We start from the raw sequence: 14,966 nt of genomic DNA on the forward strand, positions 1-14,966 counted from the left end.
CTGGCTATTCTCAGTCCTTCACCTGTCCATATCAGTTTCATAATTGGCTTGTCAATTTCTTCAAAAAAGGAAGTTGGAATTTTGACAGAGAATGCATTCAAGCTGTAGATCAATTTGAGTATTACCATCTTAACAATATTGTCTTTCAATCCGTGAATACAGATGTCTTCCCATTTATTTACATCTTATTTAATTTCTTCCATATAATGTTTTGTAGTTTTTGGTATACAAGTTTTGAACTTCTTTGGTTAAATTTATTCCTAAATATTTTATTTATTTTGATGCTATTGTAAATGGAATTGTTTCCTTAATTTCATTTTTGGATTTTTCTTTACTAGTGTTAAGAAATACAACTGATTTTAATATACTGATCTTGTATCCTGCAACCTTGCTGAAGTCATTTATTAGCTGATAGTTGTGTGTGTGTCTGTGTTTGTGTGTGTGTATTCTTCAGGGTTTTCTATATATAAGATTGTGTGCTCTGCAAATACAGATAGCTTTACTTCTTCCTTGGCAAACTGGATCCTTTTATTTCATTTCTTGCCTAATTACTCCATTATAAGAACCCACCCTTATGACTTCATTTAACCTTAATTACCCACTTAGAAGGCCCCATCTCCAAATACAGTCACACTGAAGGTTAGAACTTCAACATAGGAATCTGGGGGAGGGGGGGACACAATTCAGTCCATGACAGTTATCTACAACTTACAAGAGTTGTAAAGTTTCTCAAAGAAAAAGGTACAGAGACCCCACAGAATCAGATAACCTAGATAATGCCTAGTTTTCCATTGAAGATATTTAGTAATCATTTTTGTCCACTTCAGAGTCTTTCAGATATTTTCCCTGAAATTAAAAAGAAAGTATTTGCTATTCTTATATGTTTATTTGTCCAAATGAATTTTACAATATTGTTAGATTGTTGTAAAATGGTGCTAAAATTTTAAACTAATATCGTTTAAAAATTTTAAATATGGTTAGGGGTATTTGACATTGTTATTTTACTGTATGTTTCCATCCAGGAACACTTAAAATTTTTTTAAGTTCTCATTAAGTCTTTGTACTTTTCATCATTTAGATTCTGAACAATTCTTATTAATTCCAAAGTAATTTACCTTGGTGTTGTAAGGGAAATTCCTCTTTCCTTTATGGTCCCTAAATAGTTATCACTGGAAACTAATGGTTTTTAAAAATAATGAGTTTTGTATCCATCATCTTATAGAATTCTCCTATTGGTTCTAGTTATTTTTCAAAATTATCTTTATTTTAATATTCATCCTTATAGTTGGGTAAATTGAGAATGTAAGTTGAGTGCTCATGGTTCAGCTGAGAGCAAATTGATTGCATCTATAAGAATATTTTGTCTGTCTCTCTGTATGTGTACAGGTGTGTGTTGAGAAGAGTCTGGGTAGGAACATGAGACAACTTTCTTAATGATGTCTTCTTGGAATTAACACTATTTGTCTTGGAGACCTAGATACCCAGAGCTGGCTTATCCATTTCATGTGACATCGCCTCCTCTGGTTTTGGAAGGAACTAGGATGCAGTTCCTGGGATGCAGTTCCACAGGAGCTGTGGTCTATTAGCATACAGATTACTTAACTGCTTGTAGCTGTTCCCCAAATTTCTGGATGCTACTGTTCAAAAATATTTTGACTTAGCTTTTATTCCTTTGCTCTTGGAATACTCGGGTTTGGGTGACATGGAGTTCAAGGCTTATTCAAATCTAACTTGATTTCAAAGTTAAGTGGCAACCTGATGCATGCTGCAGTAGCTTTAAGCATTCCCTGGGATACCCACAGAGATCATCTGGAAGGGAGCTGTTTGTCTTGACAGATTTTCAAAGCAGATAAAACCTGTCCATTTTGGAGAGAGACGTCAGAGACCATACATCAGCCCGGAGAAGAGTATTCGTGGTTTTAAAGCTCCAAAGAATCGATTCATACGTCCTAGAAATGCATCTAGAGTTAAACACCTCTTGGAGACTTATGAACAAGTGTGCTGATAATCTTTTTTTTTTTATTTTATTTTTTATTTATTATTATTATTTTTTTTGCGGTACGCTGGCCTCTCACTGTTGTGGCCTCTCCCGTTGCGGAGCACAGGCTCCGGACGCGCAGGCTCAGCGGCCATGGCTCACGGGCCCAGCTGCTCCGCGGCATGTGGGATCCTCCCGGACCGGGGCACGAACCCGTGTCCCCTGCATCGGCAGGCGGACTCTCAACCACTGCGTCACCAGGGAAGCCCTGATGGATAATCTTCTGAAACCAAATATGTTCTTAAATAGAGGAACTTATGTATTCTCACATCTTCCAAGAAGCTTTCCCTAACCCCTGCCCACCCTCAAGCTGAGTTACCCCTTATGTGAAATCTCACGAAACTTTCTTTTTACACTTCTGTGGCCTTGACACTTTCTTCTGGTATTTGTGTTGTGCGTTGTCCCCATGTATCAGCCTCACTGTGCCAGAAGATTGGGTATCTCCCACTGCACTTACTGAAATGCTTTGCAAACAGTAGGTACTCAGTATATGAAGTTCTGTGGACGGACATTTTGATAATCTGTAGCACCTGTTATAGTCTACTGAAAATTAGCAAAGTGCAATTAACTTCAATTTTGTAGTTTGGGATTTTCAGTAAACTACCCTCCCTCCAAGAAATGCCTAACAGTTTAGCTAGAATAAGACATTAAATACTTGTATCACGATGAGGATTTGAGGCCCATCTTCATCTTTCTACGTTTGTCTAATTCAAGTTAGTCAGGCCAGTAAAAGAAAAGCCTTTTCCTCTTAGCAACCCATCCCGCTCCCCTTCTCTGGCCTCTTTCTTCGCTTATGTTGGTGAGCTACTTCAGCCTCTGCCTTCAGTGTTAACAGTTTGTGCTTGTGCGTATCCCTCGTCCTTTGGTGATGAGAGGTGTTCGAAACCTATTCTGACACAGAACCCTCCCTCGCTTCCGATTCCTCTGCTTCTTGGAGGTGGAAATAGTTTCTCCGCTTTGAAACGCTGGCAGGGAAAAAGAATGGGGGAGAAAATTGCATTTAAACTTTGAAAAGTTGAATCACGGCTTGGTTGCACAGCAAAACCTCCGCAGTGTGGAGAAAGTCTGAATGTGATTTGGGTTGCGCGGGGTTGGGCTGGGCGCCTTCTGGGGGAACCGGCGGGGTCGAGTCCCCGGAGCGGCGGAGGCCCGGGCCGTGGCCTCCCGCCGCATCCCCGCACCTCCCCCGCCCCCCGGCTGCGTTCGGGCTCCCCCCCGGGCACGGAGGTCGCGCGCTTGCGTGTTGCGGCCAGAGCGCCCGACCCGGAGACCGGTCCCAGAAAACGCCGAGCGAGTAGGGGGCGGCGCGCAGGAAGGGAGGAGGACCGGGGGCCTGCGGGGTTGGTGGGCGTTCGCGGGTGGAGACGTAGAAGATGTGACGCCGCGGCGCGGCTGCTGCCAGACCAGCGGACGGACGCTGTGCCCGCGGTTGCAAGGATCCCTGGCGCTGCAGCTTCGGGAGGCGGTCCTCCCGAGAGCGGCGGCCGCGCAGACACCCAGCCCTCACCCCCCAGCTCCCGGGCCGCCCGGCTCCCCGCGCTCTAGGGCCGGCGGAGAGGGAAGCGGCGGAACAGCTTGAGGCTGGGGGCCCGTGGGCGCGGCCGCGTGCCGCGGGGAGGGAGGCTGGGGGGCCGGGGCCGGGGCCGCGCCCCGGAGAGCGTCCGAGGGCGGGGCCGGGGCGCGGCGACTCCCCGCGCGGCTCCAGGGGCTCGGGGACCTCGGCAGGGCGCTGGCGGGGCCATGGCAGCCGGGAGCATCACCACGCTGCCCGCCCTGCCGGAGGACGGCGGCAGCGGCGCCTTCCCGCCCGGCCACTTCAAGGACCCCAAGCGGCTGTACTGCAAAAACGGGGGCTTCTTCCTGCGCATCCACCCCGACGGCCGAGTGGACGGGGTCCGCGAGAAGAGCGACCCTCACAGTGAGTGCTGCCCGGCTCTTCCTCCCCCGCGCCGTCTCCATCCCCTGCGGTTCTCTCCCCCGCCCCTGCCTTCCTGCCTTCCTGCCTCCGCGCTCCTTCCTTCTCTTCACTCTGATCCCAGTGGGGCTTGTGGTCTCTCCCCGCGCGGCCCTCGGCGGTTTCGGGTTCACCGCTCGACCCCTCCCGCCCCGAGCTGCGGTGGCGGCTAGACGCTCGCCCATGCCTTGGAGTGCGCCGCTTTCCGCTGGTAAACCAGTCCCCCGGGCCCGGAGCCGCAGGGCGCCCGGGCCTTGCCGGCGATTCTCTGGGCGCGGACAACCTGTCGCGTCGGGGATGCGCGGCGGCCGAGCAGAGGTGGGTGGCTCACGGAGGTGCCGCCGGCGCCCCCAGCCTGAAGTTCCGACCCCTTCTCTGTGGGATGCGCGCAGTCCCCGGGACAAGGCCAGGAGGGACCGCAGCCGAATTAAACGTTCCTTATTGGAAAGATACCTTTCCAGAGTCGTGCCCTTAAATTCCAGTTCGGTAGGATCCAAGGCAGTTGGCACGCTGCTCTCACCCATCCATTTCTATTTTTTCCCTCGAATTTCGGAAAACTGAAAACGCAGAAAATATGGACCGTATTAATAAAGTGCTATAGACCTGTGTTGCAGTAGTGGAAAGAACTGCAAAAACTTTAATCTTCCACTTGCAGTTATTACCTATGGGACCTTGAGCGACCCTTAACCCTTGAGCCCGTTTCCTCATTCCGAAAGTGGGGACAGTCAACTTTGCATCAGGCTGGAGGAGCAAATGAGGATTTATATAAAGTGCACAGAGGACTCAGTTTACTAGTATGCAGTTTCATTTTCTGTTAAAATAAAATAAAATGTATCTGTGGTTATAGAAAGAAGATTGGCCTTAGTCTTAGTTCTCAAACTTTAGGAGTGCATTAGAATCACCTGGAAGGTTATAACACATGGCTGAACCGTCTCCCAGAGTTTCAGATTGCTTAGGTCTAGAGTGGGGCCTGATTTGCATTTCTAACAAGTTCCCAGGTGATGCTGACCAGGGAGCACACTTTGAGAACCCACTGGTCTAGAGAAAAGATGGAGAAAAAGGTGTAAAATGGGCTGATAAAAATGCTGATGAATTGGAAGTGAGAGAAAGAGATCAGGTATATTTTCACTGTCATCCTGTAAGCGTAGGTAGAACATCGCTTTTGAAAGCTGTTTGTTGCCATGCCGTCCTTTATGGGTTTCAGGTGGAAAACCTGATCCTCTTTTTGCCTGAGAAAAGACCCGCAGGAGTCTCTCTTTATTACCTTATGATGCTAATGGTGTGTCCTTCACTTTGGAATGCGGGAGTAGGAAGAGGAGGGAGCTCTGCAGCCAAGCCTGCATTGACAAATTCGGGAATGGGAAATGTGCTTTCCTAAGAATTGAGCCTTTCTTGGTTCCAAAATAGCAACAAGCAAAAGATGCAGGTCTGTAATTTTTCTCAGGCTTGCCATAATTAAAAAGTTTTCTCATGTACTATCCGGTGAGTCTGAAAAGATACTTGTAGTCCAATCTGTCGGTAGCGCTCTTTCTCTATTTTGGTAACTTAAATGGATTTCACAAAATTATCTTTGTGTTTGGAGTTTGTTCTGCAGTTGTCTGCCAGGCTAGCCCAGCTGGTTAGGGCAAGGTGCACATATGTCCCAATTAGTTTTGCTCTTTTCTAGTAGCACAAAAAGTAGCATGTTATTTGACTAGAAGACAGAAGAACTCTCCCCCAGGTTGGGTTCATATTGAGGCTTCCCCTAGTACTCTCTCTCTCTCTCTTTTTTTTTTTTTTCCCCAGACATTTTATTAGTTACAGTTTTTTTCTTTGACACTCTCGATACCCTATTTCCTTTAGAACAAAACTGTATAGGGGCTAGCGAGTGAGGGTAATTCTGAATTGCATACCGCATTAGCACCCTTGTAAAAACAACTGTTAACTTTTTATTCCCAATTCTGGGCTGGGCTGTCATTTTTGTAATCTGATTTTAACTCAGTGGTACTCAAATAGGATTGATCCTGCCTGCCCCCTTCCACCTCCAGGTAACATCTAGCAATGCCTGGGGACATTTCTGGTTGTCACGCCTGGAAGGGTGCTATTGGCATTTAATAAGTAGAGGCCAGGGATGATGGTACAGTGCCCAAGATACCACCCTAATCCCTCAGCAAAAAATTTTCTGACCCTAAATGTTAAAAGTACTAAGGTTGAGAAACCCTACCAACTTGATAACTAGCTAAAGACAAGATGTTTAAAAGTGAAGAGTAGAATATTCATCCAGGTCTGTGGAGAGCACTGATTTTTAAAAATCACCTTGTACCAGGTGATAGCCTGACAAGAATATAAACCTAAAAATGATAAATTTAGGCCACTTTTGTATAGCCCAACCTGGACATAAGTTTAAGTACAGTGTTTTTTTCTGGCATGTCGAAGGCGTACTGATAGTTGACCAAACCAGGAGGAGACTGATGGGAAATATATAAGAAAAAAAAATGACATAACAATATCCTCTGAACTACATCCCCTCCATTCCCCTGAACGAGCAAAACTGATCAGGAGACATGGAGAAATCAGTTAACCTTTGCTACAACTTCCCTCCGAATTAAGGCCCAGATATCGAGACCGATTTGAAACGTTCGAAAACCCAAGGCCCCATTCCTCAAACTGTTTTGCCCAACGGACCCTAAAATCTGTCATTGGAGATTTGTTCCTTTGGCGTTAACACTTTCTTTCCGGACGTTTCTAAAATGCAAATGCAGTCTGCTCTCCGTATCCGAGGGTTCCCCGTCTGCGGAGGTGAGGGTCAATAGCGCTATGCCACGTTCCTCGAGGAACTTGAGGCTCCACGGTTGTTGGTACCTGCGGGGGATCCTGGAACCGGCCCCCCACGGATACCGAGCGAGGAGGGTCCCTCTGGAAGGAAGAGTTCAGCAGCGTTCGGATTTTACCGTTTAGCGTGGATAAAATTGCACGTGCAGTTTCTTCCCCAAAACCTGACCAGGAGGAGTGGAGTTGCGGGAGCGGGGGAGCTGTGAAGGCTGTGGCATGAATGTGGAGCGCTGCTTAGGGGCCGGGCCGTAGCTCAGGTTCTGGAGAGGACACAGGGCGGGGCGGACGGTGAAGGGATCAGACTCCTTGAATACCCGTGTTTCCAGCTTCTCAGTGTTGCTGAAGATCACCTGTGCTTCTCAGCTGGGTTCTCTCTTGAATTGCTTTCACAAGTTGCCTTTGAAAAGGCAGCTTTCCTGCACTTTTCTTATAATCCTGGAATAACCTGTGTTTGACACGAGAGTCTTGCTAAAAATAAAAAGCAAGATAAAAACAAAGACGGAGCCTGTGCTTCCCCCAGCGTGCGCGGCGCACACCCACCACCTTCCCTTCGGCGTCCTGGATGTTTTCACAGGCCCCTTCCAAAGGCCCATGGGAATGGGTAACGTCACGTGTATGCTCTAAAGGAGTGAACCACGTGAAAAACATTCAGAAGAGAGAACATTTTATCCCAAGCAGCACGTACAACATGTGGTGGGGTATAGTAAGGGCAGAGTATGCTGCTTGTGTGCATTTTAGCCTCCGATTTATTCCAGATGCTCGTATTTTGGAAAAACTGAAGGTAGTTAGAAGTGCTGGATCGACCCTTGGGTCTCTCCCAGGAGGGCTTCTCCCAGGAGATGACTGCCTGCTTGCCCTACTTCTCGGCTTCCAGGCTCCAGAGGACACTGAGCCTTGAGGAGACCGAGGGACCCGTCCACTCCCTGTCTGTGTGACTCCCGTGCCCTGTGCCATGGCACATACCATGCAACCCCTCATCGTGAAAAACACGAACTTCCGAAATTCAAAGGGAGGCTTCAGACCTTTTATTTCACAGATTTTTAAGGTATTCTTGGTGGGGGGGGGGAATACGGTTTTTTTTGGTTGTTTGTTAAAGGAAGTTTGCATAGTGTAGTAATGATCTGACTAGATTCTGTGAGTGGATTATTCTCTGTTCGTGATTTACGCACTTTGAGAAAATGCTGGCACCTTAAGGTAGGAACCGTGACTTCTCCATATAAACAAACATCATAAAAGGTTTGTACCTTTTACTCTGGGAATTCTCACTAAATGTCAGCTGCTGATGAGAACGTTCTGTGTGGACCATCCCGTGGAATGACTCCTCCTGGACCACAGGCTGTATAAAGCACGGTCGAGGTTTATAGTTCTCTTGGTGCAGCCAACACATACGTTTAGACACTTGGTCAGTCTTTTAATGAAGATGATTATGTGTAACAAAATTATATGTGGGAAATATTTTGGAATCTTAAAAGCTGGCTATTAGCATTTTTAAGGGTGATCTATAAAAAGATGAATCATTTCTGAGGATAATTAGCTTAAAGCTCTCATTATGAATCCTGTTTTCTTTAAAAGGCACCTAAGTTTTTTACCATGTACTGTGTACTATAAAATTCCTCAGGTATGCTGTGCATTGTTTGTTCATTCTTTCTTTTGTGGCCAATACCCTAGAATCCTGTACGCTCTTCTTCTTCATCTCCTTGTCTCTCTTTAACTCTGGTTTCTGCACCTGGTATTCTACTTAAATCATCCTGGGCCCCAGCAGTCTTCCAGTTCAATCACATGGACTTATCCAGTGTGTCACCCTACTTCGGACACGTGACACCATTGTCTGCCTCTGTCTTCCCGAGAATTCCTTGGCTTCTGTTACACCACATCAACCTGGTTTCCTCCCACGCATCCGAATGTCTTTCCCTGGGGTTTCTCCTTCTTTCGGTCTTTTGCTGCAATATTCGCCAGGGCTCTGTCTGGGCCTCTGCCCGTCTTCCTGTGTGCTCATGGCCCTTCAGCAGATCACTTATAGTCTTGTCTCTGATTTCCCATCTCTGTGTTGGTACTGTGTTTCTCACTGCCCAACGGACAGATGCGCTGCCATGGCCTCAACGCAACCCACGTAAAACAGACCATAACACCGTTTTCTCCACCTGGCACCCTTCCTACGGAATTTGTAGTGAAATTCTCCTTCTAGTCTCCAAAGCTAGACGCCTTGGCGTCTTCCCTACCTCACTGACTTTTCTTTGCCTTGTCTCTTGGTTTCCCCTGCCCTGTATTGACCTACAACCATCCCCTCCCCGACCTTCCCGCTCAGTCTTACTTCCCACTCTCTGCCATCCACACTCCCCTGTGGCTGTCAGTGCTCTGTGCTTTCACTGTAGTCTCTAATCTGACGGACCCATCACTATTACAATGATGGGCTTCTCCACGTGTGATCCTTGTTTTTGGAAAATCCTTCTTTTATGGTTTTTTTTTTTTTTTTTTTTTTTTTTTTTTTTTTTTTTTTTTTTTTTGCGGTACGCGGGCCTCTCACTGTTGTGGCCTCTCCCATTGTGGAGCGCAGGCTCCGGTCGCACAGGCTCAGCGGCCATGGCTCACGGGCCCAGCCGCTCCGCGGCACGTGGGATCCTCCCGGACCGGGGCGCGAACCCGCGTCCCCTGCATCAGCAGGCGGACTCTCAACCACTGCGCCACCAGGGAAGCCCGCCTTCTTTTTCTTATCAATTCTTCTCTCACAGCCTCCTCCCACTTCCACCTTTCTCTGGAAAGATCTTTTATGAGTCAGCTCAGTGGTCTTCTCCTTTGTGAAACTTTCCCCTGCCTTCCCAGGGAGAATTAATTGTTCCTCTCTCTGCATTTCCCATAGTACTTGGTACTTATTTTTCTACGGACTTCACGATTTTTGTTGTAGTTGTTTATGTGTTTGTCTTCTGCGCTGGGACCCTGCGGGCTGTGTCCGCTCAGAGGATGTGCGTTAAGTCCAACATGTTCCCAACACATTAGCCGAGTCTTCTAACTTCCTTTCTGATCGTCTTTGCACATCCTTCTTCTCTTAGCCTTTAATTGGCCGGTAATCCTCCTACCTTACCCCAGTCCTAGGCGTGCGTCGGGCCCCATTTCTTTCATACCGCCCTGCACCTGTCTTTCCTCTCCTGCATGCTATCTAAAAATTCTCTCTAATAGCTTGATATGTTTTAACTTCACATCCCTCGGTTTTACTGGAAATTTCTAGTTGGCAAGGATTTTAAAAACTCCAATGACATTACCTAGCAGCCCTTTACTCGTTTCTACTCTGAGGTCTGAGACTGCATTTACTTTCCCCAGGGTCCCCTTGACTCCACTGCTCAGTGAATGAGCAGGCCGAGGCCCATTGCAGAGGTGCAGAGTCTGTATTGTTGAATGAGCTAGAATCTTAAATAAATAAGCATGCGTACTTCAGCACGAGGTGTGTAAAATGGATACATTGAATGTGGCATCACTGTAGCGCCTGCTGCAGCGACACCTTTCACATCATTCGAAGGAAGCAATAAAGGTAAAACACAATCATTTGTTAGGATTAATTTTTATTGTGGAAGATTTTCTTTTCAGCTATTGAATAACACAACATTTCTAGCCAATCCCAGAACTAGTTATAACCCGCTAATTAAAAAATACAGATCTGAGAATTCATACTTGAATCATATACTTTAATCCTTAAATCTCTCTCTCTCTCAAGTCTAAAACCTGTGAATCATTTTATAAATTAGGATTAAGAGCTACTGTCTGGTACCATTGTTAGTATCTGCTTTGGCTGTGAGGAAATGACACAAATAGCTTCACCCTGATATTCATTCAGATTTGTGAGCCAGTATTCATCACAACAATCATAAAACTCTTAAAAGGAGAGAAACTGTATGACAAAGTGAGGCATAGTCTTTGTGATGTGATGTCTGCGAGGGTGGGTGGGAGAGATTGCTGAATGACCCGTCTCATTCTACTGCGCTCGGAGCTGAATCATTTTATAAAGAGAAAACAATTCATAGGTTTACAGATGGTCATAACATAAATAGGAAATGGAAGAGAGTAACAGAGACAAATAATACCTCCTTTTAAAAAATTACTTTTTGAAATATAACACTTGATAAACAGTGTTTGTTTTGAATTAGAAATGAAATTCTTTACTGCCTAATAACATATTTTAATTTAACACCTGCTATATGTCTTCTTTATATTTTTTCATTTTTTCTATTAATTATGTTTCTTTTCCCATCTTTTTATTTTTAAAAAGTTTTTTTATTCTCTCGTGTCATTTGACCTTTCCCTTCTTAGCTATTCCTACCTTTGGCTTATTTGACAAGTGTGTGTGTGTGAGTTTATGTAGGGGCAGGTGTCATTCTTCACTGGTTGGATGGCTGCTTGAATTGGATGGGGACTCGAGAAGAAGGTCCCTTTCATCTTGGATGTTCTGATCCTGCGACGGTATAATCTTGGATTTTGCGTGGTTGGTCCTCTTTCGTTACTTTTTTTTTTTTTTTTTTTTTTTTTTTTTTTGCGGTACGCGGGCCTCTCACTGTTGTGGCCTCTCCCGTTGCGGAGCACAGGCTGCGGACGCGCAGGCTCAGCGGCCATGGTTCACAGGCCCAGCCGCTCCGCGGCATGTGGGATCTTCCCGGACCGGGGCACGAACCCGTGTCTCCTGCATCGGCAGGCGGATTCTCAACCACTGTGCCACCAGGGAAGCCCCGTTACTTTTTATCTTACTAGAATCAGAAATTTGGAGAGCCTCTCTCTGAGTCACATTTAATCTTTAATCTTTAAATGTAAGATTGATTAATCTTATCTCCTTATCTTCTTTGAGGCAAAGCATTTGTCAAAACAATTATGTGAAAAGAGAAACATTCTATTTTGAGTGTGTTTCTTAGTTTTAGAAGTAGTTCTTATATACTTACACATTACTCTGAATGCAGCAGTTCAGTCATGGGAATGTAATGCAAGTCAAATTGGGAAGCCAGTCTTGCTAACTGGTTTAGTAGAGCACAGCAGTACATGAAGAAGGTGTACACAACAAGTGTGTTAGACCAAAAAGTAATGGATTTCAGCAGCACCTTCAGCTGTGACCAGGTGGGGAAAGTGAGACACAGACTGTTTTGGAGGGAGGGTATTAAGGCATGAGGGGTTGATGGGGTCTGTCCAGCCTTAGCCAGACACCTAGGGAGATTACCATAATGACTAGGCAAAGTCCCTGTGCCTTCACAGGGGAAGGGCCAGTTGTTTGACCTTCACCTCTGTATTCCTTGGAGCTTGTTACTTTCGGAGTGTTTTTTCAATGAACGAATGAAATTCTTGAGAACAACATGCTCTGTGTCAGCTTTAGGAACAATATGTTTAATCTTATTACAATCTTCTGAAACAAGTATCATTTTCATTTTACGGATAAGGATAGGGTTTTTGCTGCTGGCTTTTCAAAACATGATCTCTTTGTTTGTGACAAGAAGTAATTAATTGTGCCTTCCATACTTCTTAGTGTTTAGAATACAGTTCCTGGCCAGAATTCCAGATGGATGGCGTAGCAGAAATTTGAACAGAATTAGTGATTTTAAAAAATTACTTAAACTCTTCCCAGAGCCTTTACCATGTCTAGCAAAGTTAGCCTCTGTCATCTTTTCTCCCACCCCTTGCTTTATTGTGTTCTTTTTTGTTTAGAAAGTATTTCTGTCATGATTTATTATGAAACAGCTCTTTAATATTTAGGGGTTGTTTTCTGAAGCACTCAAAGATTTTGAAATGGCATATTTAATTTAAAAAGTAAAATAGAAAGAGTAGGACGTAATTAAGGATAAATACTGTATAAGAATGGAATGAACCTCAAAGATGGGGTCTGGAAGATTAAGATGCAGAATAAGCTAAAGCATGCAGAAAATGCAAAGAGAATAACTAAAAGGATGTTTAAAAATTACAGCTAGGGCTTCCGTGGTGGCGCAGTGGTTGAGGGTCCACCTGCCGATGCAGGGGACACGGGTTCGTGCCCGGGTCCGGGAGGATCCCACGTGCCGCGGAGCGGCTGGGCCCGTGAGCCATGGCCGCTGAGCCTGCGCGTCCGGAGCCTGTGCTCCGCAACGGGAGAGGCCACAGCAGTGAGAGGCCCGCGTACCGCAAAAAAAAAAAAAAAAAAAAAAAAAAAAAAATTACAGTTAGGCCCTTTCAAGGAAATTCAAGATAGGCTCACTCTTTAAGGACATGTGGTGTAAGATTTAAAAAGCAACCCAAAGAAAAAAAGCAGATGTACTTGGACCTGTTTTATTTTAATCTTCTTCACCAAGTGAGATTTTCAGTCAACCAGTAATTGTTTGGATGGTCTAGTATGTGAGGAAATAAAGACCAAGATGACACAAAAGATACAAAGAAAGTGCTTAGCCAGACACATCTAGAAATGTGTCTAAAATCAAAAATGAAACTCCTCTTCCCTTGGAATCACTTGCCTCCCTTTTTTGACTCCCCTGTATTTTAAAATATAAAATATACTTAAAAAAGTTTCTTGCCAACCATGCCCATCTCTTGGAGTAAATGTCTACTCTTCATTTTCCTCAGTCCTCACGTCCCTTTGTCAGGCCCTGTGTATTTCGGTCCTGCAGTGCCTTTTCCACTCACGCTGGCCTCTGCATTGTTGCCACAGCTGCTCTAGTTCTGTGCCTGACTGTTGCCAGTGGCTTCTAGCCTTTCCCATCTGTGTAAGTTTGCTAGGGCTGCCATAACAAAATACCGTGGGCTGAGTGATTCAAACAACAGAAATTAATTTTCCCGTAGTTCTGAAGCCTGGAAGTCCAAGATTAAAGTGTCTGCAGGTTTGGTCTTTCTGAGACTTCTTCTTGGCTCACAGACAGCTGCCTTCTTGCTGCCCTTTCACGTGATCTCTCTTTGCACACATACAAACCTCCTCTTCTTGGTTCAGATTTGGTTAGGGCCCACCCCAGTGGACTCATTTTAATTTCATCACCTCTTCAGAGGCCCTATCTCCAAATAGTCATTTTCTGAGCTACTGAGGCCTAGGGCTTCAACATATGAGTTTGGGGCAGCGGGGGGTAGGAGATACAGTTCAGACCATAACACATCTAATCAACTGGATATTGTTCTTCGGAAGAGTAATCTTTCCAGAGAGCAGCTCCTATCTTGTTATTCCTCTCCTCAGAGAAACATGGACTCGAAACAGTCCGGTCCCCTGGTACACACATTGCTTACAGATGTGGGCACTGTTGAAAGTCTGTGCGAATGATAGAGAATAGGAAAGTTACCAGCAGATGAGTGGTTGTCTTATATATCAAAAAGTGGGATAAAGCTATTTTCCGGAAACTCTATATAGGTAGTAAGCTTGATGTAGTTCCTCGGAAAAAAAAAAAAAAAATTCCAAGAGTCTTGAGAATACTGAGAAAAGAAAATAACACAGAAAGTAGTAAATAGGGTAATATATAATGGGAGAGTAGTAACATACATAGGCTTGATATGTTCAGTTCAGTGGAATATCAGACCAAACTTCTCATAGTAACCTTCTACAAAAGAAATACATTTTCTTTGGGAGAGAGTCTAGAGTTTTTCATGTTTGGGTTTCTAAGGCCAGGCGAAGGACTGTATCACTTTTAATGAACTGGAAGTATGCTCTCCCTCTAAAAGGTAAAAAAATTGAAGATAAATTGGTGATATGAACTTATTATCATAATCTAAAAGTATTCTTAATAGACAGCTGACTCTGTTTTCTAATTATGACCCAAAAGTGAAGCTTTAGATTCTTATTCTAATTCAGGGTTATAATTTTGGCTAGACTTCCACCCAACTTTTAACGGCAGTGTAGCTCACATCCCCATACAGCAGGAGAATTCATTTAGTGATTTACACATATGTTTTGCAGCTCAACTAATTTTTCTTGGAACGCATTGCAGGAAGTTACATGACGTAAAAAGTAGATAGTCTTTGAGTGTTTTAATGAGATTAGGGGGAAAAAAATACCAGTTGGGATATCTATTTGGTTATACCTATGTTGAATATTTTCCAGACTTAAATTATTTTTGGCCATGCTTAATGATGTAGGACTGCAGAGCTTTTGTGTTGTAGAATTCTGGAGATTCTTGGCCTTGCCCATGGTATCACCTCCAGAAGTGACTGGGTGTTCCTTGTAGGCACCTCTGTTTTTCTAGAAGGAGC

General features: G+C 44.8%; 1 protein-coding gene across 2 annotated transcripts in view; it reads left to right on the forward strand.

The window, feature by feature from the left end:
• Positions 1-3,691: 3,691 nt before the first annotated feature.
• Positions 3,692-14,966, forward strand: part of FGF2 (fibroblast growth factor 2) — a 61,431-nt gene continuing 50,156 nt past the window's right edge. For both annotated transcript variants that reach the window (XM_067036635.1, XM_059066798.2), the window contains exon 1: positions 3,692-3,956. In XM_067036635.1, the coding sequence (XP_066892736.1) occupies positions 3,779-3,956 (178 nt within the window). In that variant the 5' untranslated portion in view covers positions 3,692-3,778. The remainder of the gene's footprint in view (positions 3,957-14,966) is intronic.

This window comes from Kogia breviceps, chromosome 6 (assembly GCF_026419965.1).
Source record: "Kogia breviceps isolate mKogBre1 chromosome 6, mKogBre1 haplotype 1, whole genome shotgun sequence".
NCBI classification, from domain to species: Eukaryota; Metazoa; Chordata; class Mammalia; order Artiodactyla; family Physeteridae; genus Kogia; species Kogia breviceps.